Source organism: Eleutherodactylus coqui, chromosome 2 (genome assembly GCF_035609145.1).
Source record: "Eleutherodactylus coqui strain aEleCoq1 chromosome 2, aEleCoq1.hap1, whole genome shotgun sequence".
Taxonomy (NCBI): Eukaryota; Metazoa; Chordata; class Amphibia; order Anura; family Eleutherodactylidae; genus Eleutherodactylus; species Eleutherodactylus coqui.
The window spans coordinates 313,404,504-313,432,448 of NC_089838.1; the positions used below are offsets into that span (position 1 = coordinate 313,404,504).

Consider the following 27,945-nt stretch of genomic DNA (forward strand, 5'->3'; position numbering starts at 1 on the left):
CCAGAAAATTGCGCAATTATTGCATGATGCGGGAGTGTGAGTAACGCAGAATTATGAAACCCGCTTTTCACTGGCTTCATTCCAATTTGCGATGTTTTCTCTCATGCGATCCTGCGAGATTTAGAATTCGCCGCCTGTCCTATTTTTCCGTGGTTTTCTCGTTTTTGTCGCCCATGCTTCCGTATGAAACCTCCGTATTATCGCATCACAACGCACAAACTTGCGATTTTTGTGCGATGCGTTTTTAACACTAACACCTGTTGTCGTTTATCACGCAAGAAAATCGCGGGCGGCAGCGAAGCGCAATGCTTTACCAGGAAAAAGCATCCCAGACGCTCAGACAGCGCAGGAGCCAAAATGCCATATTGCCCCATTTTTCTTGCGGCGATATCGCGATCGCCATTTATGAAGGAGCCCAGAGAACTGTTTTTTCATGTCCGGAAAAGTCCTTTAAGGCTTCGCACGGCCGTATTTGCCGTTTCCAATACACAGAGAACAGAACCGATGGATTTCAATGACTTCGTTCACATTTCCATCTTTTGCATGCGCCAAAAAAAAAATTATCTGGGACATGCGCTATTTTTCTTAGGACCAAAGGTCCCCATAGAAGTCGATGGGGATGCGCAAATGCGTGTGCAATACACAGGGAGGTTCGTGAATGCCTGCGTAATGCCATCGGAAAAAAACCAAAACACATCTATGAAGTCTGATTAACCATTTCAACCTAGGCGTCTTTAGCGCGTGCGAATGAACACGCCCTGCAGATGCAAGAGGTAAACTACGCCTATGCGTGCGCAAAAAGCATTAGTGATTTCGGAAAAACACAGCGCTCAGATACACAAATGCGCGTTCGCTTGTGTGAAGGCGTTTCGCTAAAATAAGCATCGCACGAGTGATGACAATCCCTCTACGGCGGTGCTATTAGCGACCTTTCACGCCGTACAGAGTCGCTCCGCACGAAAATTCGCAGGTTTGACTGCGGTGCGCCATTTACTACGGCTCAGGGCATCTGTGTGAAAAGTCCCTACAAAGTGATACTTGAGTGATAAATGAGCCGCTAACAGCCGCCATGTTGGTTCTAGTCACCACAGACAGCTGTCACTACTGCCGGGCTTTATAGACAGCCTGAGGTAAATGTGCAGTAATGGCCGCACCAGTCCCGCCCCGCTGTGAGGTAACACTCCTCCCCCTGGACAAGGCGGGCTCCAGTGCGGGATACACGGGCTGACGTGTCCGTTACACACGGCCTGTACCCACTCGTTCCGGAGCGGTGAGGACCGGCACGGATAACGGGCGCACGCAGGTGAGGAGTAGCAGCGGCCGGACACACCGCGCAGCGCCCGCCGTGAGGCGGAGATTAGGCGGGAAAGTTCGAATTCAAACGGCCGCCTCAACTCTTGCAGGGGGGCGGGAGGAAAAAATCCAAGGTGCGCTGTGATTGGATGGAAAGCGTGTGGTTGTCATGACTACCAGGGTCATAACAGCAGGGCTTGTCTGTGATTGGCTGGGAGGCGGAACAGGACGGGTGAGGGGTGATGATTGACAGCAGGGAGCTGAGTTACCTCAGACGGTGAAGCGTTACTGCAGGGATAAATGTACAATGGTAAATAATAAAAGGACCACCGTATATCCCAGTATAGAAAGAGAGAGCGACCCCCACCGTATATCCCAGTATAGAAAGAGAGAGCGACCCCCACCGTATATCCCAGTATAGAAAGAGAGAGCGACCCCCACCGTATATCCCAGTATAGAATGAGAGAGCGACCCCCACCGTATATCCCAGTATAGAAAGAGAGAGCGACCCCCACCGTATATCCCAGTATAGAATGAGAGAGCGACCCCCACCGTATATATCCCAGTATAGAAAGAGAGAGCGACCCCCACCGTATATATCCCAGTATAGAAAGAGAGAGCGACCCCCACCGTATATATCCCAGTATAGAAAGAGAGAGCGACCCCACCGTATATCCCAGTATAGAAAGAGAGAGCGACCCCCACCGTATATCCCAGTATAGAAAGAGAGAGCGACCCCCGCCGTATATCCCAGTATAGAAAGAGAGAGCGACCCCCGCCGTATATCCCAGTATAGAAAGAGAGAGCGACCCCCGCCGTATATCCCAGTATAGAAAGAGAGAGCGACCCCCGCCGTATATCCCAGTATAGAAAGAGAGAGCGACCCCCGCCGTATATCCCAGTATAGAAAGAGAGCGACCCCCGCCGTATATCCCAGTATAGAAAGAGAGAGCGACCCCCGCCGTATATCCCAGTATAGAAAGAGAGCGACCCCCACCGTATATCCCAGTATAGAATGAGAGAGCGACCCCCACCGTATATCCCAGTATAGAAAGAGAGCGACCCCCGCCGTATATCCCAGTATAGAAAGAGAGCGACCCCCGCCGTATATCCCAGTATAGAAAGAGAGAGCGACTCCCGCCGTATATCCCAGTATAGAAAGAGAGAGCGACCCCCGCCGTATATCCCAGTATAGAAAGAGAGCGACCCCCACCGTATATCCCAGTATAGAATGAGAGAGCGACCCCCACCGTATATCCCAGTATAGAAAGAGAGAGCGACCCCCACCGTATATCCCAGTATAGAAAGAGAGAGCGACCCCCACCATATATCCCAGTATAGAAAGGGAGAGCGACCCCCACCGTATATCCCAGTATAGAGAGAGCGACCCCCCCACCGTATATCCCAGTATAGAGAGAGAGAGCGACTTCAACCGTATATCCCAGTATAGAAAGAGAGAGCGACTCCAACCGTCTATATCCCAGTATAGAAAGAGAGCGACTCCAACCGTTTATATCCCAGTATAGAAAGAGAGCGACTCCAACCGTTTATATCCCAGTATAGAAAGCGAGAGCGACTCCAACCGACTATATCCCAGTATAGAAAGAGAGAGCGACCCCCGCCGTATATCCCCGTATAGAGAGCGACTCCAACCGACTATATCCCAGTATAGAAAGAGAGAGCGACCCCCGCCGTATATCCCCGTATAGAGAGCGACTCCAACCGTCTATATCCCAGTATAGAAAGCGAGAGCGACTCCCACCGTATATCCCCGTATAGAGAGCGACTCCAACCGTCTATATCCCAGTATAGAAAGAGAGCGACTCCAACCGTCTATATCCCAGTATAGAAAGCGAGAGCGACTCCAACCGTCTATATCCCAGTATAGAAAGCGAGAGCGACTCCAACCGTCTATATCCCAGTATAGAAAGCGAGAGCGACTCCAACCGTCTATATCCCAGTATAGAAAGCGAGAGCGACTCCAACCGTCTATATCCCAGTATAGAGAGCGACTCCAACTGTCTATATCCCAGTATAGAAAGAGAGAGCGACTCCCACCGTATATCCCAGTATAAAAAGAGAGCAACTCCCACCGTATATCCCAGTGTAGAAAGAGAAAGCGACCCCCACCGCATATCCCAGTATAGAAAGAGAGAGCGACCCCCACCGCATATCCCAGTATAGAGAGAGCGACCCCCCCCACCGTATATCCCAGTGCAGAGAGAGCGACCCCCCCCACCGTATATCCCAGTGCAGAGAGAGCGACCCCCCCCCACGTATATCCCAGTGCAGAGAGAGCGACCCCCACCGTATATCCCAGTGCAGAGAGAGCGACCCCCACCGTATATCCCAGTGCAGAGAGAGCGACCCCCCCACCGTATATCCCAGTATAGAGAGAGCGACCCCCACCGCATATCCCAGTATAGAAAGAGAGAGCGACCCCCACTGCATATCCCAGTATAGAGAGAGCGACCCCCACCGCATATCCCAGTATAGAAAGAGAGAGCGACCCCCACTGCATATCCCAGTATAGAGAGAGCGACCCCCACCGCATATCCCAGTATAGAAAGAGAGAGCGACTCCCGCAGTCTATATCCCAGTATAGAAAGAGAGTGGCTCCCGCAGTCTATATCCCAGTATAGAGAGAGAGAGTGGCTCCCGCAGTCTATATCCCAGTATAGAGAGAGAGAGTGGCTCCCACTGTATATCCCAGTATAGAAAGAGAGAGCGACTCCCACCATATATCCCCGTATAGAGAGCGACTCCAACCGTATATCCCAGTGTAGAAAGAGAAAGCGACTCCAACCGTATATCCCAGTGTAGAAAGAGAGAGCGACTCCAACCGTCTATATCTCAGTGTAGAAAGCGAGAGCGACTCCAACCGTCTATATCTCAGTGTAGAAAGCGAGAGCGACTCCAACCGTCTATATCTCAGTGTAGAAAGCGAGAGCGACTCCAACCGTCTATATCCCAGTGTAGAAAGAGAGAGCGACTCCAACCGTCTATATCCCAGTGTAGAAAGAGGGAGCGACTCCAACCGTCTATATCTCAGTGTAGAAAGCGAGAGCGACTCCAACCGTCTATATCTCAGTGTAGAAAGCGAGAGCGACTCCAACCGTCTATATCCCAGTGTAGAAAGCGAGAGCGACTCCAACCGTCTATATCCCAGTGTAGAAAGAGGGAGCGACTCCAACCGTCTATATCCCAGTGTAGAAAGAGAGAGCGACTCCAACCGTCTATATCCCAGTGTAGAAAGAGAGAGCGACTCCAACCGTCTATATCCCAGGGCAGAGAGCGACTCCAACCGTCTGTACCCCAGCGCGGAGAGAGCGACTTCATATTGCATGAAAGATGTGCGCAATACAGATTGCAGCATGTTCTATTTCGGCGTGTATTACGCCCAGATAGTGCAGTCGATCAGCAGCGCACAAGTACCTAATCTCATGCCTGCAGCAAATTACACTCACGTGAAGCCGCCCTTACACGCCGTTGGAGAAATAAGAAATGAAGTATTATCAATGTCGTCTTAAGCCGTTTTCTTAGTATTATTAATATTTAGGCTGGGCTCACACAGGCGGATTCCAACTGCGGAATCAGCGTCCGTGCGGAGGATCCGCTGCAAAACGCGGCCATTGAAAAGCATGTACGTTTTCTTTTTCACTCACTCGTGAATACGAATTGCGTTTTCCACAAGCGGAGGAAAAATCGCAGTATGCTCTATTTTGCTGCGGACTCCATGGAGGCCGTCCGACCCGCAGCCCATACCAATGAACATTCCACATGGGCCTTTATAGAAGTTTTAGTTCAGATACATGGAAACTGTTTTATGAGCAGTTGGAAGGCATCAGACACAAGATCTGTGTTACCAAGAAGGCAATCTAATGAGCTAAAGAAGTATCTAACATAAACCAAGAAATACTGGATCTCGGGCAAAGGTTTTAGCCAGAAGACGACTTCTCTCCAGCATGCGATCTCTCTGTTCTGCAGAAGAAATCGGTTTGAACCAGTTGATGATGTAAAGCACAACATAAACACTGCAACAAAGCAGATAAAGATGAATGAAAAAAACCAAGAAGAACGTGTGTAAAGGCCCATTTACACTGACAGATGATCGCTAAAACCACAGTTTAAGTGACAGTTTTGAGCGATCATTTCGCATGGTCTATAGTAGCTAAGCAGCTACTTAAGAGCTGCGCAGGTGGAGCGGGACACCACCGCTATCGCTCGGCGAACAATACAGCTGTTCTGCATAAGCAAACAGCTATATTGTTCTCCGTGATTACAGCTCACATCCCGCTGTTAACTACAAGCAGGATACGGACTGTAAGAATCTTATCAGCGCTGCCGACTGTGATAACAGCCTACACTGCTGATAAGAGTTCATCGCTCAATTCAAGAAAACTAAAATTGAGCGAGGAACGAGTCGTGCACGGAAACTGTACAATGTCCATGCATTTAGAGGCAACGGTTATCGGTCAAAAGACGGCTTTGAGCGAAATTTGAGTGAAAATCATTGGGTCAAAATTCACAACATGGGCCTTAAAGGGGTTGTCCCGCGCCGAAACGGGTTGTTTTTTTTTTCAACCCCCCCCCCCCCCCCCCCCCCGTTCGGCGCGAGACAACCCCGATGCAGGGACATAAAAAAAAAAACCGCTCAGCGCTTACCTTAATCCCCGCGCTCCGGTGACTTCTATACTTACCGGCTGAAGATGGCCGCCGGGATCCTCTTCCTCCGTGGACCGCAGCTCTTCTGTGCGGTCCATTGCCGATTCCAGCCTCCTGATTGGCTGGAATCGGCACGTGACGGGGCGGAGCTATACGGAGCCGGCATTCTGCACGAGCGGCCCCATTGAAGACAGTAGAAGACCCGGACTGCGCAAGCGCGGCTAATTTGGCCATCGGAGGGCGAAAATTAGTCGGCACCATGGGAACGAGGACGCTAGCAACGGAGCAGGTAAGTATAAAACTTTTTATAACTTCTGTATGGCTCATAATTAATGCACAATGTACATTACAAAGTGCATTAATATGGCCATACAGAAGTGTATAGACCCACTTGCTGCCGCGGGACAACCCCTTTAAGTTAAGGTTTATTTACACGCAAATATGATTGCTCAAAATTTAGTCAGACACTGACAGTTTTGAGCGCTCATCTTGCATTAGGTACTGATGGGCTAATACAAGCTTCATTTGCATGTATTTAGAGAACAGCCGCTTTTGTTCTGCCGCGGGCTGCTGGCTGCATACAATGCTATCAGCGCTGCCTGCGGAGAACACAGCATGCTGTCCCTCTTATCAGGGACGACGGATTTTATGCTGAGCTGATCTCAGCGATGGACAAAGAGTGCGCAGTAAGTGTGCGATGGGCACACATTTGCATGCAAAGGCTATCGCTCAAAAGCTGTCATTTGGACAAATTTTGAGCGATAATCATTGCGTGTAAAACGGACTTGCCTCACTAAATAGATTTCTATGAATACTAGTTGTAACTGGCTATATATGTTATGGCCCATTTACACGGGACGGTTATCACTCAAAATTCTTTTAACAAACAAATTTGAGCAATCATCGCGCAGTGTAAATGCACATAAATTACTCGCGCTTCTCGTCTTGTGTAAACGCTCCCCGCTGAGCGAGAAGCCCGCGATCCTGCGGTGAAGTCTTTCAGTCTAAACGCTCTGCATGAACACTGACAATCTTAGGCTGGCTTCACGCGGGTGAGATTTGTACATTGCAAGACGCACAAATCTCGCATGAATAGAAGTCCTTGTAGCGCCCATTGTTTTCTCGCAATGTGAAGTCTACCCATTGAAAACAATGGGAGATACTCTGTGATCCGCCGCCGCGGCTGTGAGGTCCCACAGTATGTCTAAGAGCACATGTGAGTGTCACTCTGGGGGCCATCATTGGTTCAAAGGAAGCCTGGCCACTGTGGTGACTAATAGTTCTTCGGAAGCTCCTTCGCCTGACATTTGGGCTGTGTAAAGCTGCCTGTCCATGGGCAGGTTTGAATTGCGTTCCCTGCGGCGATAATCCGGCCTTGGGGAACGCAGTGAAAGCTCTCCATAGCATTGCTATGGAGAGCGCTTCCCCCCTGTCTACGAGCGGAGAATCATTGCGATTCTCCGCGGTCAGCCTATCTGTCAGAAAGGCTGACATCGGAGATCCGTCTGCCGGCTCCTGCTCCCAGGCAGCGGCTCCCGCGGCGGATCTCTGCCGTGGGATACCGAAACACCCGTGGACAGGCAGCCTAAAGGGAACAATGATCAGCCGATAAACGAACAAACTCGCGTTTATCAGCTGATCAGCTTGTTTACACAGGTATAAAAATGCTTACTGATCGGCGTTAAATCTTCTTGAACAGGGAGATGTACAGCCAGCACATAAGGATAAATAATCATACTAGCCATCGTTCGTCCCCTTATGCCAATTCTTGGCCCAAGTTAATTGGCGCTTGTTACATTGGGCTGAGAATTTATCCTGTTTAAAAGTATCATTTGGGGCTTATTCATACGATGTATTTGCTCGTTCATTTGCGCACACTATACGCAGAATATAGAACCCATTGATCTCTATTGGTTTGTTCACATAAGCATATTTTGCATGCTCAAAAAAGTACGCAGCACGCTCTATTTTCCTGCGCAGGTGAAGAGCACATATTGAACTTATTACACTAATTGCCCGTTTCAATGAATGGGATCGTGGTTGCCTGTACACAAAAAGTACGGTGAAAACGCACTTGCATCCTCAAATATGCAACGGCCATTCTGCAAAAACGTAGTGGGAATGCTCGTGTCAATACTAATACGCTCGTACGACTCTGGCCTTGGGGTTCATTCCCACACAGCAGAACTTGATGCGGCTCTGCATCAAAATTCACAACTTGTATTTTGGTTCGTTTCCACATTGATGTGGATTTTGCCGCAGATCTGCAGCAGATTTCACCCTTTCAATTAAAGCGATGAAGTCTGTTGGGGATTTACGTTAAAATCCATACCAGAGGTGCGGATCTTCTGCTGCAGTAAAGCTGCATTAATTCACTGCATGGGAACGTTTGCCCGTTTGTTGGCTGGACACTGGCACCTTTACATGGCCTGATTGTTGGGCGAACAAGCTTTATGAGGGATGCTTGCACTTGCTAGTTGGCCTGTGTAAAAGGATCATAAAGGATCAGGCTAGGGCTACACAGTGACTGGCTGTGACACACATCGCACAGCTAAAGGTTTCAGTATACTCCTGCAACGTAGGAAACGTAGGGCTCATCCACACGAGGTAATTTGCGCACCTAACTTACACGCTCAAAAAACGTGACTTTTAGAACCAATGGTTTCCTATGGAAGCGTTCAGATGAAGGAATTTTATCCACGCAAAAAACTGCACCTGAATAGTTAGGACATCGGCGACTGGAATTCCTGCTGCGCGAAAATATAGGGCTTGCTCTATCTATCTTTGGTGCACAATGCGCAGGAGTTTCCATAGACTCCTATGGTAGTTGGGGAAAAAAGGGAGGGGGAGCGACGCTAAACCCAGAAGTACTGTGTCCCTGCAGCAATGAAGGAAACCCCCTTCATCTCCCTGGGAGTTCCCTTCATCGCAGGGATGAGGGGACTCCCTGGGGAGATGAGGGGAAGCCAAAGGGAGTCCCCGGCAGGGTTTCCCTTCATCCCTGCTGGGGACTAACAGGAGCTTACAGTGGGACATTTAAAAAGTGCAAACTTGCCATTCCGAGGGATTTTGGAGCTGCTGTCGCGATCTCTCTCGTCCCAGAACTCCCGAACAGCAGCACATTTTTTTTCTGTCGCTCATTAGCGTTGTTTCAACGCTTGTGCAGCTCAGGACTTCAGCGTGGAGAAATTGTCCATTCAGTCGTTTTTTTGCGAAGTTAGGCGCAATATTTTTGCGCTATTAGATTCCTTGTGTGAACAAGCCCGTAGGCCGGCTTCACAGGGATGTATTTGCACGCACACAGAATGGATCCCATTGATCTCAATGAGTTCAGATTTCCGTATTTTGGCATGCGTATTTCGGTCGTGCAAATAAAAAAATAATTAAACATGTATTTTTCAGCATTTTTGCGCACCAAAGATCCCCATAGACGTCAATGCGGGGTGCGCATGTAATATGCAAGACGATACTTGAAACACTGCGTAATTGCGCAAGAAAAAGAACACATCTGGAATTCATTAGACAAATTAGCCAACTCAATCGGTGTGTGTTTGTGTCCTGCGCGCAAAAAAAACATCCCCTACGGCAGAAAAAGGGCAAAAAATACGCTGACACGCACAGAAAATCCTTGTTCACAGCAGAGAAGAGTTGCAGCAAGGCTTGCGCAGTTGTACATACGTCCGTGTGAAGCTGGCCTTAGATTGTTTTCACATGGACAAGAAATGTGGTCGCATTGCAACTCACAAGTTGCCGTGGACCAGCAATCTCAAGAAATCTAGCAAGTGCGTTCACCTTCCCTAGTTTGTTGTTTTACAAGGCTAAGCCGCAATCTTTGGCCACATGATATCTGCCGCAGCCAAAGTCCCTGTGTATCTGTAGCCTTATTCATATCACGCAGTCATATAACAGGTTCGCCTTGATTATCACTATGATTGTGGTGCTTTAAATAAAGTGAAATGATCACTGGCTGAAAGGCGTTATCCCACCAAAATCATTTATCCAATAGGTGATAAATGATTAATCACTGGGGTGCCACTGCTAGGACCCCCAGGGATCACGAGAACAGCATACCCATATCTCGCTAGTGAATCGAGTGGTTATGCACACGCGTGACCTTCGCTCGGCTTCCTTCCTCAGTCCCACATAAGTGAAAGTAGCAATGCAGTCAGCCCTCCAGCGATCAAACATTAATCACCTAATCCCTCAAGGCCCGTTTATTTGTACCGATACCATTGAAACAATTGTTATTAAGACCAAATTAGTGCGATAATCGTTGCGAGCCATCGCGCACTTTTCGTTCTTCACTCAGTTTCAACCAGCATTAAAAATAAATGGGCGGCTCATTCACTTACGGTTAACTGCTTCGCTTAGTGTTTCACATAGAATGTGAACAGCAAGTGAACGATTCTCAGCAAGGATCTGCCTGTGTACGAGTTGACTCTGACATCACTCACTCGCGCGCTCGTTCAGTCGAGAATTGGCTTGCGTAGAAGGGCCGTTATCCTGTGGATATGCGCTAAATGACTTTGTTGGCAAAAGCTTTTGATTTTGATCGATTACACTGTGCAACAAATTTTTTAAAAATTTTCGTAACAGAAATAAATTGATAGTTTTCTGTAAAATTAAAACCTGCTGATCCCACTGGTAAAACTGAATAACAGCAGCACGTCTAATTGTCAAGTTATTTAACCCCTTAGTGACCAATTTATCCATCGATGTCGCTGTATGAGGGCTTGTTGTTTTTTTGCGGGACGAGTTGTATTTTTCAATGGTGCTATTTAATGTACCATATAATGTGCTGAAAAACTTTTTAAAAGTTCCAAGTGGAGTGAAATGGAAAAAAAAAAAATGAAATTTCGCCATCTTTCTGTGCGTCTTGTTTCTACGGCGCACAAACTGCAACAAAAATGACATAATAACTTTATTCTATGGGTCAGTACGATTACTGTGATGCCAAACTAATGTAGTTTTTTTTTTTTCTGTACTACTTTTTTATTTTTCCATCCACATAGTTGTACAAGAGGTCATTTCTTGCGGGTTTCCTGTTTGCGTTGGCACTAGGGATGAGCGAGTATACTCGCTAAGGCACTACTCGCTCGAGTAATGTGCCTTAGCTGAGTATCTCCCTGCTCGTCCATAAAGATTCGGGGGCCACCGCAGCTGACAGGTGAGTTGCGGCAGGGAGCGGGGCAGAGCGGGCGGGAGAGAGGGAGATAGAGATCTCCCCTCCGTTCCTCCCTGCTCTCCCGTGCAGCTCCCCGCCCCGCGGCGGCCCCCGAATCTTTAGGGACGAGCAGGGAGATACTCGGCTAAGGCACATTACTCGGACGAGTAGTGCCTTAGCGAGTATACTCGCTCATCCCTAGTTGGCACCATTTTGGAATACATACGACTTTTTGATCACTTTTTATAGCATTTTTTTCTTGGAGAGAGAATTACCAAAAAAGTGCATGTCTGGCATTCTTAATTTAGTTTTTCGGACAAGGTTCACCGTGCGAGGTAAATACTGCATTACTTTGATAGATCAGTCTTTTACTGATGCAGCGATACTAAACATGTATTTTTGTTTTAGGATTTTGATTCTTTTATTTAGTCTAAACAATGACCTGTAAAAACACAGTTCATTAATTACAACTTACTGATGGAGGATCCGCAGTGTTTATGCCACGTGGAGACATACCCTATATGTTACATAAACCTACCCTTATAGTGTTCAGTCAGCACGCGGTGTGTAACAGTGATTGTGAAATAGTTGTGCAATCACTTTTTTGGTTATCTGTTAAAAAAATTGTGTTGCACAGTGTTATCCGTTCAGTCGCATCTGATCTTCAGTGACTTTATAGATAACATTCTCCACGTTTTCCTGTCTTTCGCCGCTTCTTTCAGTTCGGTGATTGTTATGTTGGTGGTGCCTTGATTGTATCTCGCCATCTTGTTCTTTGTCGTCCTGATCTTCTCTTCCCACTGACCTTGACAAGGATCAGTACAGTTTCCAGCGAGTTCGTGCGCATCATGTAGCCAAGAAGAGACCCGCTGTTTGATGATTTAGCCCTCTAGTTTGACGCGATCTAACACTACCTTGTTCATTGTCATGGCAGTCCGAGGTATCTGTAGCATTCTCTTCCAGCACCAGAGTGCAAACGCATCCATTCTCCTTCTGTCTGTTTTCCTGAGCGTCCATCTTTCCCAACCATATATCGTTATGGGAAAGGCGATTGCATTGGCCCGTCTGGTTTTTGTTGCAATGCTAATATCCTTGCTTTTCCAGATCTTTTCCATTCCTTATATTGCATTCCTACCAAGTGTAATCCGTCTCTTGATCTCAGGTCCAGATTGCCCGTTGCGATCAATTTTAGATCCGAGGAAGATGAAATCTTGGACCGACTCGTCAACTTCGTTGTTGATGTTTATGATCCCTGTCCCTTTACCTACCGCGGTCATGGCTTTTGTTTTCTTGCTGTTGAGGTACAGTCCTGTGGGTTCGCTTTCCTTTTGCACCCGTTGGATCAGGTATTCCAGGTCCTTTTCACCTTCTACCAGCAGGGTGGTGTCATCTGCATATCGGAGGTTGTTGACATTTCTGCGTCCGATTTTGACTCTGATTTCTGATTGGTCCAGATTGCATCGCCTCCTGATCGTTTCTGCATACAGATTGAAAAGGACTGGTGATAGAATGCAGCCGTGCCGGACGCCGTTCTCGATTCCAAACCAATTCGTGTTTCCATAAGCCGTCCTGACTGTTGCTTCTTGGTTGTTGTAAAGCGACCTTAGAAGCTGTTCAGTATGTTCTGGGACGCCTATTTACATCAGACACTTCCAAAGGTTGTCATATTCGACACAGTCAAATGCTTTGCTGCAGCCGATTAAACCCATGCACACGTCTTTTTGATACTCCCGGGTCTTCTCCATGATCCAGCGCAAGTTCACAATTTGGTCTCTGGTGCCACATCGTTTGCAGAAGCCAGCTTGAACGTCCGGCAGTTCCCGCTCAACAATTGTCGCAATGCATGGTTGTTTGATTTTTTTGAAGAATTGTGCCAGCGTGCGGTATGAGGGAGATGGGGCAGTAATTGGAACATTCTTGAGCATCAACTTTTTTTTTTTTTTTAAGTGTGACGAAGACAGGCGTATTGCTGACCTTTTGATGTTGCTGAATCTGAGCTTGATTTTTGCGACTAGTATCTGATGATCAGAGCCGCAGTCTGCACCCGGGTGTGTTCTCACGGCCAGTATTGAGCTTTCCAACGCAGTTGACATAGGAAGTAGTCGCTTTGGTTTCGGTGCACGCCATTTGGGGCCGTCCATGTGTACAAACAGCGCTTCGACTACTCGAACCATGCGTTGATGATCGATAGGCAGTTTTCCGTGCAACATTGGACCATATGGTCGCCTGCATTATTGCTCTCGCCCAATCTGAATTGGCCAACGCCTGGTAGGTCTTCTTCAGAGCCGATTTTTGTTTTGTTTGTTTTTTTTGCATTGAAATCCCCTGTTATGAAAGTGATATCCTTGGCCGGGGTCTGATTGATTACTTGCTGGAGATCGTCGTTAACATTTTTCAATGTCCTCTGCTGTTGCATTGGCTATGGGCGCATAAACTTGCATAATTATGATCGAGCGAGGATTCCCATTGATGCGTATGGATATCATCTTATTGTTTATGGCATTGAAATAATGGCCAGCTTTGGCGACTGCCTTGTTGGCGATTAATGCCACTCCAGTGCGTCTGATGGTGTCATTGCCTGAGTAGAAAATTATATAATCATCGCTATTCCAAAATCTGTTGTCTGTCAAGTGAAGCTCGCTGATACCCAACGGGTCGATGTTGAGCCGTTCCATTTCATTTTTTATGTTTCCCAATTTGCCCGTGTTCGTGCCACGGATGTTCCAAGTGCCGATGTTGGGAATCTTTGAGAAATGCAAACGAAACCTTTGTTTTGAGCTACAAGGAAAAACTTTTAGGTATTACTAAGTACTGAATCTGTAGCATGACAGATGTAAGAGGTGCTGGACAAACATCACTAACATACTTACTTTTAACCCATTAAAGGGGTTGTCCCACGAAAGCAAGTGGGTCTATACACTTCTGTATGGCCATATTAATGCACTTTGTAATGTACATTGTGCATTAATTATGAGCCATACAGAAGTTATACACTTATCTGTTCCGTTGCTAGCGTCCTCGTCTCCATGGTGCCGTCTAATTTTCGGCGTCTAATCTCCAGATTAGACGCGCTTGCGCAGTCCAGGTCTTCTGCTTTTCTCAATGGGGCCGCTCGTGCCAAAGAGCGGCTCCTGGTAGCTCCGCCCCGTCACGTGCCGATTCCAGCCAATCAGGAGGCTGGAATCGGCAATGGACCGCACAGAAGAGCTGCGGTCCACGGAGGGAGAAGATCCCGGCGGCCATCTTCAACCGGTAAGTAAGAAGTCACCGGAGCGCGGGGATTCAGGTAAGCGCTGTGCGGATTTTTTTTTTAGGTCCCTGCATCGGGTTTGTCTCGCGCCGAACGGGGGGGCTGTTGAAAAAAAAAAAAACCCGTTTTGGCGCGGGACAACCCCTTTAAGGACTCGGCCATTTTTTTTTTCATTTTTGGTTTCTCCCCATTTTCAATTATACAAGTATAGAGTACATACGGCTTTATTACATTTTTTTTCTTGGAAACAAAATGACTGAGAAATTTTTTTTTTTTTTTTAAATTAGGAATTCTTATGAGGAATTTGAACTTGCAATCGTTTAATCACTTATACGATGTACTGCAATAATTCAGTATTGCAGTATATGGTAATTCTGCCCGCCTGCTCCATACAAATCCGCGCACCTACGTATTCTAAAATTGAGCATAGAAAGTTGTGTACTTTGTGCGTCACGCAAGGTTTTTGGCCTCATGACCCATGTATGAGAGAGCGAATGTAACACTATTCGAATCGCTTGAGAAGTGGTGTAATGTCAATTTTAGAAAAGATGCCACAGAGAGGGGTGTGGCTAAAGAACGGTTTTGGCTCAGAATAATGGCTCCTTCTACATAAAGCTTGGCACAATTTTGAACATAGTGACCCCTACTGGCTGTTTAGAGTATCACTTCCTGTACATAGTCCTAATCGTATTAAATACTTCACTCCTGTTTGAAGTTGTTACTTTTATGTCTTTTTCTAGACCACCTTTCTTACTCCGAATCGCTTCCGCCTTCACATTCACGTTCCAGATACGATGTTTCGAGAGGAGATGCAGGAGTATGTGGAGGTCAGCCGGGAGATTGTCAAGGTCATGGTATCAGACAACGCTGCTGCTGTCTTAAAGAAGAGCCTTGACTGGCAAGAAGCCATGATCGATTCTCTTGTAGAGACAGAGAGCCAGACCTCAGAACTCATCAGAGGTGCGGTATCCTGTCCAGCTCTACGGGCCCTGAAATATTAGAGTATGTAGAATCTGTAAATCAGACCTAAATTTGGATCACTGTTCAATGTGCTCTTCTAGATTTTCTATCCGTGGAAGAGAACGTAGCTCAGACCCTTCTGGAAACAGAAGAAGTAAAGCAGAAAACGTCTTCCAAACTGCAGAAGATTGAGCAGGAGCTGCAGGCTGCACAAGATGAAAATGCCTGTTTGGAAAGCAGCATTCAATATCCTTTATGTGAGGTCAGCCTTCTGATGGGGAGGGAAATCTAATCTGACCTATAACAAAAGTAGCCCCATACTACATTATCATCTGCCTAACAACTACTACACATCCGCAACAGAGTGACGCACATCCGCAGCACAGAAAGAAGCCGCCAGACAGGTAAGTTGGGGTCAGCTGCCGGCACCGGGTCAAACTCCGCTCCGGGAATTCAGCATGCGGGCCTGACCCGCCTGTGTGCAGGAGGCCTAAGGCCCCCTATCCACGGCAGTTTATTTGCCTGCGGTAAACCGCCGGCGAATCACGCCAGCCGACGCTTCCCATAGCATTGCTATGGTTAGCGCGGCACCTGTCCACGAGCGGAGAAACATTGCGATTCTCCGTTCGCAGTGGGCAATTCGCAGCATGCTGCGAATTGCCCCGATTCTCCGCGGTCAGCCTATCTATTAGATAGGGCTGACCGGCAGAGATTTGCCGGCAGCTCCAGCTGCGCAGGCCATAATTATAAACAGTTTTTTAGTATTTACACATATTTAAAAAATATATCTCTATATCCCAGAAGTTATGTTAGAATAGCGCCACCTACTGTTTATATCCCCAGATATTCCAGGACTAAGGATGCTTTTACATGGAGCCATAAATCGTTTACACAACTTTGATGACAAAGTTCGCTTGTGCAGCCTTTTTATACAGGCAGATAAACCTTTTAAAAACTGCATTTGCAAATCATTCAGTCGTTCATATCACACTGTAGCAGTGAATGAGCAGTTGCTGTTCGCACACAATTCTCATTCATTATTCAATTGTTGGCTGTGTTTATACTGAAGTATTATCGTTCAAATTTACACGATCCAATTATTTATTTTTTTTAACAATAATCATTCCGTGTAAAAGGGCCATAATGGTAGAGAAGGGTCCCCTGCTGAGATTTTAGGATTAATGTTAGAACAGCGTCACTTGCTGTTTCTGTTCCAAGATATTTCAGGTCTCATGAGAGAATAGTGCCACCTGCTGTTTATACCAATGACATTCCAGGTCTAATGTTAGAATAGCGCCACCTGCTGTCTCTTCTGTATACAGCTGGGTAATTGTTCCACCTGCTTAGTCTTGCTTTTCTCTCTGCAACCACCGTGCAACATTTACTGAGATGCATCGGACACAGAAAGCTCTTCAAAATAGACAGCAGGGGAGCGCTATTCTAACAGTTCTACAATATCTGGAGATATAAACAGCAGGGGCACTATTCTAACATTAGTCCTGGAATATCCAGGGATAGAAAGAGTGGGTGGCGCTATTTTAACATTAGTCCCGGAATGTCTGGGAATATAAACAGCAGGAAGCTCTATTCCAACTTTAGTCCTGGAATATCTGGGTATGAAAACAGCACCTGGTGCAATTGTAACATTAGTCCTAGGATATATGGTGATATAAACAGGTGGCGCTACTATTAGTCCTGGGGTATATAGTGATAGAAACCTTTTTAATAAATGTAAATACCAAAAATCTTTTATTATGGGCTTGATTTCTCCAAAAACAATGTTTTGTTCTTTGTTTTTTTTGTGGGGCGCACCTGTTAATATACATATTCAAGGGATATAATGAGGCTTACGTTACTATTATTGCCTTATACATTAATACATCCACTTCCCTGCACTAGCTGCTGACATTACTGAACCTGCGTTAACATCGGTGCTAGTGCTTGTAGTTACCTTGATAAGGTCATTCTAGTAGTGCAGGTCCCATATGGTGTGTGTAGTACCTATATATACACCCCAACTAACTGGAGGAGATCTATAATCTCCTCCACAGTTAGTGTGTGTGTGTATGTATGTATTTATGTGTGTGTGTGTGTATGTGTATATATATATATGTGTGTAAATAGTTTATTACCGAATTACTTTTATACTTGCATACTTTTTTTATTATGACTGAGCTGCTTAACTCTTTCATGACGAGGCCTGTGATGTCTAAATGTCCAAATCGACATTTCATATTTACAAGACAATACATGTTAGTAATTGAAATGGATTCTTTGTGGCAACCTCAGTAAGTAGCCCAATTCCATCAGACCAATAAGTGTGTGGCATATCAGTGTGTAGATCTGTGGCTTATGCAGATTGCAAACCCACAGCAGAAATTCCAGAGCGAGCCCCAAGGCTGACACCCAGACTCCTAGTATAGATTCTGTGGCAGATTTTTCCATTGGAACAATATGATGTGAATATGGCCTTAAAGGGGTTGTCCAGTTGTAGACTACTAATGAACTATCTACAGGAAAGTCCATCAGTATTAGATCGGCAAGGGTCAGACGCTGTAGTCAGCTGTTTGCTAGTCTACTCCTACACTGAGCTGATTTCTGCAGGAAGCAGACAGCTCTATTCCCACTGTAGTAGGTGGGCTTGGTATTTCAGGCCAGTCACTTCAATGAAAACTTTGCCTGTAATACCAAGCCTGGCCACTGCAGGGGGAACAGAGCTGTATGCTTCCTGTAGAAATCAGTTTAGTGCACAAGCACACAGCCCAGAAAACAGCTGATAAGCAAGGCTCTCAGACAGCAAACCCTGGCAATCTTCTATTGATGTCCTATCTTGTGGATAGGCCCTCAATAATTTACAACTGGACAACCCCTTTAATGTGTTTGAACATACAGTTAAAATGTTCATCATATGACTGGATTATTTTTATGTATTTTTCAGTTTAGTTTCATCTCCCTCTCAGTATGACTGACATACAAGTTACTTACATAAAGCGATTTCATGGCTCAGATCTATAGTGTGTTTACTTCCTGCAGCTGCAGGATGTGTATGGAGGGAGATCGTAGGATACATCCTGGGTGTTAGCTGTTTAGCTGACACCTGGCGGTAACAGCCCCGATAAACCGCTCAGCCGATCAGGGCTGTTAACTCTTTAAATGCTGCTGTCAATTCTGACAGCGGCATTTAAATCCGTACGATATCGCAGGTAGCCATGCAGGAGTCATGGCAGCTGAGGGCCTTCTGAGGTGAGGTGGCTTGATAGACTGCCTGTCAGATTGCAGTATGATGTAATGCTACGACAGCATTGCATGTTGTTGTCCCCTCTGTGGACTAAAATAAGTAAAAATAAGATCAATAAAGTTTTGCTAATTATTGAAAAAAAAAAAAACTGCTTTTGCCATATTTATAATAGAATCTAAATAATAAATCAAAACTACATATTTGGTATCGCTGCGTCTGTAAAAGTGTGATCCATCAAAGTCACGCTTTAAGGGCCCTTTTACAGGGGATGTGTCAGGCGCAGGTGCCTGACAGGACATCCCAGCGATCATCGCTCAGTGACTGGAGGCGGAGCATGATAAATGAGCAACTGCCTGTTTACACGGGCCGATTGTCGTGTGATTAAACTGAATGATGAATGAGAAACAAATGAATTATCATTCGTGTTCAGTGTTTATTCTGATCGATTGTTGTTCAGTTTCACAGAATCCAGCGAGAATCTGATTGCATCTTTCCATGTAAACTGACCATAAGAATTACGCAGTATCTGTTCACATCAGTGGGTTGTCTGTGTAATACAGGTCATGACGGTCCCTTCAGAGCGAGGAACCCGCTTTGTAATCATTCTCCAAGTAGTGAGAATACTGAACAGAAGACCTTCCCATGTCAACCCTTCACGCCCTAGTTCGCACAGTTAGGACCTGGTGGTGCAGGGTATGTACGCAGCGGGATCGGTAGCCAGCCCCGCTCCATACACGGCGGGTGCCGGCTGTCTTTGAAAGCTGACCACAACAACCACATTTGCATTTGGCATTCTTGCTAATTGTGGATGTTAATTCTTAAAATGCTACTGTCAATTCGGACAGCGGCATTTAAATGCCCCATTGGTGTTCAAGTGTCCCGAAAAGCCCCCCCCCCCATGATGAGATCACAAGGTGCTGTTTGGTTGCCTTGGCAGCATGGGGCCTTCTGAAGGCCCCTAGGCAGCCATGACTGATCGCCTATCATGACATGCCTGTGGCATGTCTTGATAGACTGCCTGTCAGAACATGGTATAATACAATACTATGGTGTTGCTTATACTGTATGAGCGATCAGATGATTGCAAGTTCAAGTCCTTTATGGGGACTAAAAGAATATAAAAAGGAGTTAACACATTTTGTTTTTTAAAGAGGTTTTTCATGGAAATACTATTGATCGCCCGGGGTCCGTCGCTCGGGACCCCAACCGATCAGCTGAGCGGACGCAAGCTGTTAGAGCCGCAGTAACACAGAGGTCGGTGCGGGAGCTCCCGTGCCGACCTTTCTGTAGTGGCTGGTGCTTGTAACTGCAGGCACAGTTCTCATTGAAATCAGTGAGAGACGCGCCGGCCACTACATGGGAAGTCGGAGCGGAAGCCTCCGCACGGACCACCCATGTAGCTGCCGGTGCTTGTAAATGCAAGCACGCCTTTCATTGATTTCAATGGGAGCCGTGCCTGCAGGTACAAGCGCCGGCCGCTACACATATGTTGGCGCAGAGGCTTCTGCTCCGACTTCTGTGTATTTGCGGTTGTCAGCTGATCGGTCAGGGTCCTGCGCGATAGACCCTGGCTGATCAACTATTGATGACCTATCCTGATGATCGGTCATCAGTAGTATTTCCCTGGAAAACTCCTCTAATTATTGGAAAAAAGTAAGTTAATTAGGTAAGGGGTTCAGTAGTAAACTATTGACGCCCTATCCTTAGGAAAGGTTATTAATAGTTGTTCGGCAAGGATCCATTGGCCGGGCCCACTGCGGATCAGCTTTTTGCCGAGGCAGTGTGCTCATGCACCAAACTGATTACTAAAGGAAGCAGACAGCTTCGTTGTCACTGCAGTGGCCAGGCTTGGTATTGCAGGTTCCCACTGACATGAATGGGAACTTGATCCAGCATTACCAGGCCAGGACGACCCCTTTAAAGGAAGAAAGGCTGCATTTGGTATAATACTTCACTATGTCTTTGGAAATCCAGTTTTGTCTCTCCTCATTTTATTTCCTTAATGGTTGTACATTCCTACAAAAGGAGCTCGAAGAGGTAAAACTGCTTGAAGAGGAAATTGCGGAGGTGGAGAGAGAGTCTCAGGAGGACACTACAGTAGTCATTCCCTCTGCACTGTAAGTATGGCTACCTCCTTTCTTCAATGCTTGGTGAAGCCAAGAGATACTATGCCTGCAGTCACCACTAGAGGGTGCTCCCTGAATATGGATTTGTACAGCTCTCGTTCATAAGCCTGTATGCCAAAAGCTTCTATGTTTCCCCTGTATCAGAAAAATAAAGCTCTGGCCTCAAAATAATATGAAATTACTACGTACTGAATTTGGACCTAAACATGAAATCTTGTTAAAATAGAAACAATAAATGGAAAGAGGTTTTCCTATGAGAGATCCACAGAATATGCAATAAGTGTCAGATATATGCTGGTGTCACCACTGCGACCACCAACTATGTTAATAACTTGTTTGGCTGTTTCTATAACTCCTATTCATCCTCCGCCAATGGCCACCGCACCAGGCAGGTCAGCGGACTTCATTCATGATATTCCTATTCTTGAGTCCACACTTATTTGGACGGTGGCACAATTTTCATTCTTTCAAATCCGTTGTGGTGAAATTAAGCCGTCAATATGTTACTGAAGTGTAGACTTTCGGGGTTAATTCAAGGGGTGTAATGAAAATCTTGCATTAAAGGGGGTTTCTGGGCAAATCCTGTTGATTACCAATCCTCTGTATAGGTCATCAATAGTTGATCAGCAGGGGTCCACTGCTCGGGACCCCAGACAATCAGCTGTTCAGCTGCCTGCTGTCAGTGCCACAGGGCACAGTTGGAGTGGAAGCAGTTAGCTCCGACGCTGGTGTGGTGACGGCGCTTGTAACTGCAGGCAGAGCTGTAATTAATTTTTGACAGTTGTGCCGACCACTACACAGGGGTTACAGCAATTTGCTTCTTCTCTGACCCCTGTGGATTGTGGCGCTGACAGCAGGCACCCAATCCGCTGATCAGCCGGGATACTGAGACTGAGTGTCAGGCCACAGCAAATCAACTGTTGTTGACCCATCCCCAGGTTGTACCTCCTTGAGAGCGCTCTTGACTTGTCTAGATGTGATATATCGGTTTTTCTTTGCCAAGGAAATAATTGTGCAATCATCCACTCCAGTTCTCTTTTGCGTTAGCATTTCTGAGCTCACAGGTGCTTCCCTTCTTTTTAAAGGTGTTGTGTCATGATTGAAAGTTATCCTCTATCCACAGTAAAAAGAAGTAACTTTCTGATCAGTGGGTGTCTGACCATTGAAACCCCACTGATCTCTAGAATGAGGCTCTGGTGCTTCCTGAAGTGAGGTCAGTAGCAGTCACACATGCTCACCTCCGCTCCATTTATTCCAATGGAACCGCTGGAGACGGTCAAGTTCAAGCGCTCGGCTGTTTTTAGCGGTTCCACTGAATTACATGGAGTGACAGAGCGCATGTGCAATTGCTGCTGCTTTGACTTAAGGAAGCGCCAAAGCTCCATTTTCAGGATAAGTCGGACCTCCACCGATCGGTAAGTTATTCCCTATCTGGGGATATAGGATAACTCTCTATCATGGCACAATCCCTTTAAAAAGAAGGAAAGCATCCGAGAGCTCATCAACATCAAAAGACCAAGGAAGAAAATTTAAGTGGATGATTGCAAAACTCTTTCCTTGGTAAAGAAAAAAAAAAAAGCCTCTTCACCACATCTAGACGTGTCAAGAGCACTCCAAGGAGGTCGGCGTATCCTTGTGAAGAGACCCCTTCATAAATGTAAATACAGAGTTTATCTCAAGACGTAAATCACCGGTACCGCTGAAGAACAGAAAGACCACATAAAACGTCGCTATAAACGATCTGAAAAAGCCACCCAGTTCCAGAACAGTATTCTATGGACAGATGAAATCAAGATGATTGTGTATGTGAACGATGAGAAGAGAACAATATGAAGAAGGAAAGGCAAGGCTCATGATCTGCGATAAAACACATCTGTCACAAGTGGTGAGGCCATGTTACCGCAAGGCATGTATAGTGCTAATGGAAATAGGTCACAGGTATTTACTGACGATGTGACTGCGACTGTGGTAGGGGATAACTTTATGATTAGTGGTGGTCTGACTACTGGGACCTCACCCACCCCAAGAACATTGGTCCCCACGGGAATGGAGCGCAGGTCATACATGCACATTAACTCTCCATTCATTTCAATGACCGTGACGGAGATTGCAAAGTGCTCGTACTCAGCAACTTCCAGCGCAGTCATTGAAATGAATGGAGCATTGCTGCATATGCGAGACCTCCACTCCATTCATGTGGGGACTGTCGAGCCCCTTGTCAGATACTCCCTGATCATAAAGTTATGCCCTATCCGGTGGATAGGGGATAGCTTTAAAGTAAAGCTGTCGCGTCAGGATGGCACCATAAACTAAGCTATGGTGCTGTTCCTGAAAGTGACAGGGAATCAGTGGATGTAATGTCCACCAGTGAAGATTGCGTGACGCTCAAAGATATGACTCTTCTCTGAGTGTTGTGTACGCACTCTCCCATAGACTTGTATGGGAGACCACATGCACAGCACTCAGAAGGGAGTCCTATCTTTGGGCGCTGCGCGATCTTTACCAGCAGACACCTGATTGAGCTTTTCACTTACAGAAGATACAGTTGTGTTTTTATAGAGGAGCGATAGTCCTTCAGTGAATGAAGGCTGAGTGCCCTGAAAACCTCTTCCAGCCAACCGTCTCCATTCACTGTGAACAGGCAGTCGTTCAAAGATGAATAACTGCCTGTTTACACTGAGCGAAAAGTCGCTCCTTCTTCTGTCCATCGCTTCTCCAGACGCTGGCCTCTTTCTATCCTGTGCAATGCTGCATAAAGGTTAGTCACTCATGTGGTGCAGTTCCGCTTAGTTACCTATAGGTGGTGGTACTACTGCATCTCACATTACCTTTGCTATGCTTCTCTTTTCTTTGTGTGTGTTCTAATACACTTTATGTTCTACATTTCCTCTGCAGGTATATGGCGAAGTTGTTCCACTCTGTAACCAAGATAGACTGGGATTACAGCTGCGATTCAACACTCATCAAAGGCAGTATCCTTTCTTCTGATATGGTTAAGCAACTTTCCCTTTTGTTACATATGTTCCCAGGGTGTTTGGGGGTGAAGCTGACCAATGACAGTTGATGTGAATTGATTCATCATTCCGAACACTACAAGATCTATGAGGAAAATGACAACTTTTTTTTCCTTGGGGAAATATTAGGACATCATAGCAGAATCGTGATATTGCCATAGTTCATGGTCGTTGTTATGTTGCATTGTCATCTTCACTTTCTAAGACAAGACTGTGACATGACACCAGCCATCAATCGCAGTACTCTTGTTATTACCTCACAATGCCCCGTATATTTAACTGAGTGAGGCTACATGCACATGGGCGAGAGTCTCGTGGAAGTTTTTGCATTGCGACTTGCACAGATGTGAATTGCATTCTTTTGAATGGAATTATTCACATAAGCGATTCTTTTTTTTTTTTTCCCCCCTCATAGTGATATTGCGAGGATAAAAATCGCAGCACGTTCTATCTTTTGGCTTTCCCCAGGAATACCTCGCCCATTGTTTACAATGGGACCTTAAAAGACATTGATGTTCATGTGAGTGCGGTATGATGTTTCCCGTTGAAATCAATGGAAAACACTTGTGATCCTCTGACGATGTGAAACGCACACCTAAGGATCGCAATTTCATAGAAGCGATACAAGGTGTTGATGAAAAACACAGATTGGCAAGCGCGATATCAGTATTAAGGCCCTTTTACACAGGAGTGAGTATCGCTGGATCGCTCACAGCACGGCCAGCAGGGAGGCGGGGAGGCTGGAGGAGAGTTCTCTCCCCCCACCCCTCTCCATTCACTGTAAGCAGCGGCCGTTCAGCACAGAATGGCTGCTGTTTACACTGAAAGATAGTCGTTCGGTTTTATGAGCTGCTTAAAACTGAACAACTGAATGATTCTCATTCAGTTTCTGCATGCTTTCAAACGGGACGATTATCGTTCAAAACCCAGCGGGAGCGCAGAAGCCTCAACAACCAGAACGATAATCGTCCTGTGTAAAAGGGCCTTTAGAAACTCGCAATATCATGCTCGCCTGTGTGAATGTAGTCTAAATAAAAGCTGCAATAGACTCGGTGACTATAGCAAAAGTTCTGACACAGGCTGCTTTAACAAAAAAGTACATTTGTTTTGCTGGGAAACACAGAAATCTCAGTGTGATTGAGATTTTATGGTATCTTGTTGGTGTCGGTGTGACACTCGGTGCAGAGAGAAGTCTCCAGCAGCAAGGGAAACTGTGATAACCACCTAAAAAAGACCCCTGCAGTCTGTAAAGTTATTCTATGCTGTGAGGTTTGAACCTTTGAACCCTGCAAGCCGAAGTGAATTCCACACCAAAGTCCGCAGACTACCCGCCGAGTTAGATGTGGAATTAATAAGGCCTTAAAACCTGCCTGCAGTTCTGCATCAAAATCTGCAGTTAGACCTGTAGCTCTTGGTGTGTGATTCAGCAGCTGTGGATTTGGTTGCGTCCTGCGGTGTAATTCTGTCCTGTCTGAAAGGTCCCTTAAAGGGCTCCCTGCCCGCTACCTCCAGAGCACCACACACTCCAGCAGCTGCTGAAAGTATGGCAGTTACCTTGTGACCAAATGTAGGTGGTCTGAAAAGTGTGTGCTTGCATTGTATAGTTGATTTCTCTCTCTCTGTAGCATTTTCTTTTTTTTTTTTTCAGCCTAGCATACTATGTATGTTAAAGGGGTTGTCCCGCGAAACAAAGTTGGGGTATACACTTCTGTATGGCCATATTAATGCACTTTGTAATGTACATTGTGCATTAATTATGAGCCATACAGAAGTTATTCACTTACCTGTTCCGTTGCTAGCGTCCCCGTCTCCATGGTGCCGTCTAATTTTCAGCGTCTAATCGCCCGGTCTTCTTTCTTCTGAATGGGGCCGCTCGTGCCGGAGAGCGGCTCCTCGTAGCTCCGCCCCGTCACGTGTGCCGATTCCAGCCAATCAGGAGGCTGGAATCGGCAATGGACCGCACAGAAGACCTGCGGTCCACCGAGGGTGAAGATCCCGGCGGCCATCTTCGCAAGGTAAGTAAGAAGTCACCGGAGCGCGGGGATTCGGGTAAGTACTATCCGGTTTTTTTTTTTTCAACACATGCATCAGGTTTGTCTCGCGCCGAACGGGGGGGCTATTGAAAAAAATAAACCCGTTTCGGCGCGGGACAACCCCTTTAAGACTAATGTTCAGCCAGTTTCCACCCCCCACCCATCCCCCATGTTGATCCAGAGAAAGGCCAAAAAAAAAGTGAAACAGAAGCCAATTTACCCCATTTTGGGGGGGGGGGGGGGAATCCTTCCCAACTCTAATGGCAGTCAGAATAATTCCTGGATAATCTTCACCAGGGATCCTTACTAAAACACATCCATTTGTAATATGCAAATCCAATATAAATACATGTAGACAATACCATCCTCCAGGGAGTGAGTGGTCAGAGCATCAGACTGTTTATAGTGCCCATGCTGATCTCTGTCCACTGCTGACAGTGCCTACTAGAGGGCATCTGAGCAGCAGAATTGGACCAAGGAGCAGTGGAAGAAGGCAGCCTGCTCTGATGAATCACATTTTCTTTTATATCTTGTGGATGACTTGGTCCGTGTGCGTCACTTACCTGGGGACGAAATGGCACAGGATCCACTGTAGGAAGGAGACCAGCTGGCAGAGGCAGTGTGATGGGCAATGTTTTGCTGGGTACTTGGGTCCTGGCATCATGTGGATGTGACTCGTACCACCGGATTCCCTAATTGCAGCGCACTCTTTCAGCAGGATAAAAGCGCCCGGCCGCACTGCAAAACTGTTCAGGAACGTGACGAAGAGATGAAGGTGATGACTTGTCTTTCAAATCCCCCACATCTTAATCCAATAGAGCGGCTGTGACATGTGCTGCAAGACAAGTCCCATCCATGGAGGCCGCACCTCATAACTTACCAGACACTTCAGGACACCATCAGAGGTCTTACTCCGTGTAGGTCTCAATAGGTCTGAGCTGTTCTGGTGGCGCGACTGAGACCTATATATCATACGGCTGATCAGTGTATAGCTACAGAGCGCTGCTGCCTGCCCGCTCTTGTGCCTGCCTGTTAGAGAGCTCACTACTTTTGCACTGGCTTCTCTCTGCGTTCCAGCACTCGCCACCTGAATATGTGATAAAGCCAATGTAAGTGTCTACAGCTCTTCCAATGGGTGAAAGGGGTGGTGGGTTTGCAGCAATGATGTTGGTGCTCTGTAGCTATTCCTGCAAGCTGCAGGACTTTAGCGGAGGCGATGGAAATTGGTTAATAACTGCTGGTACCGTTTCAGAAGCTTGCAACTGCCGTTATTTCCCCAGACTATTCACTCTTTGGAAGTATATAGAAGCGGGAGATATGCAGAGTGACCGACCTGGGGCATTTTTAATGAAAAAATAAATAGTCTGGACTAGTAGTTTTAGTGATCTTTATGCCCTTATAGCTAATGGAAAGTGATCTGAGGGTAAGATTTAAAAACAGACCTACATGACCAATCTATAATCCGCAATGTGACATTAATGCCTTAGTAATGTGTACATTTCATGTCTTCTGTGCTATTTCCATAACTGTTGCTGATTTTCAGTCCACTATGGAGGAGACATCGCTCAGCCTATCAGCATTGACAGCACCCAGCACTCCAAGATCTTCATCTGTGATTACCTATGGAGCCTCCTGTCCACAGACTGGTGACCGGACCTCGGACTGCTGCTCTATGAACCCTATTTATACTCCATAGTATGTCACCTGCTGGGGATCTTCAATGTGATCTTTTTATATGTGTCTTATGTTTCCATTTACTACTAACCTCTCACATTATTATTATTTTTTTTTTTGTAAATAAAATTTAATGTAAGTTTTTATCTGTTCTTCTGTGTCCGTTTAAGGGCTTCTTCACACTGGCTTGGGTGATACGAGGCCATGAATCGCTCTCACCTTTCATGAAAGCCCTGTGGATGCGAGGCGTTTTCATGTATAAACAGCCTCGCATCACTGCGGGGATGAAGGGAATTCCCTGGCGCAGCTAGATAGGACATACTGTGATTTGTTTCCTGCATCGCGTTGCGGTGCCATGCAGGAAGACATGGCTAATGTGAATGAACCCATTCAAAAGAATGGGGTTCATTTTTGTGCGTCTTGCAACCCACAAATCTCACACGATTTTCTCGCCAGTGTGAAGGCGGCCTTACTGTATAAAAAAAATCCTCTGTACAAGAGGAGAATGTTGTGTTTTTTTTGTTTTGT

The 27,945-nt window shown here is 46.3% G+C and overlaps 1 protein-coding gene across 1 annotated transcript; it reads left to right on the plus strand.

Moving 5' to 3' along the window:
- The first annotated feature begins 1,186 nt into the window (after nt 1-1,186).
- Nucleotides 1,187-27,561, plus strand: SPC24 (SPC24 component of NDC80 kinetochore complex). The gene is made up of 6 exons (XM_066593582.1): nt 1,187-1,303; nt 15,113-15,332; nt 15,434-15,578; nt 20,583-20,687; nt 23,592-23,668; nt 27,287-27,561. Exons 2-6 carry the CDS (start codon nt 15,167-15,169, stop codon nt 27,391-27,393), a joined length of 600 nt encoding a protein of 199 aa, XP_066449679.1. The 5' UTR covers nt 1,187-1,303; nt 15,113-15,166; the 3' UTR covers nt 27,394-27,561.
- The last annotated feature ends 384 nt before the right edge of the window (nt 27,562-27,945 follow it).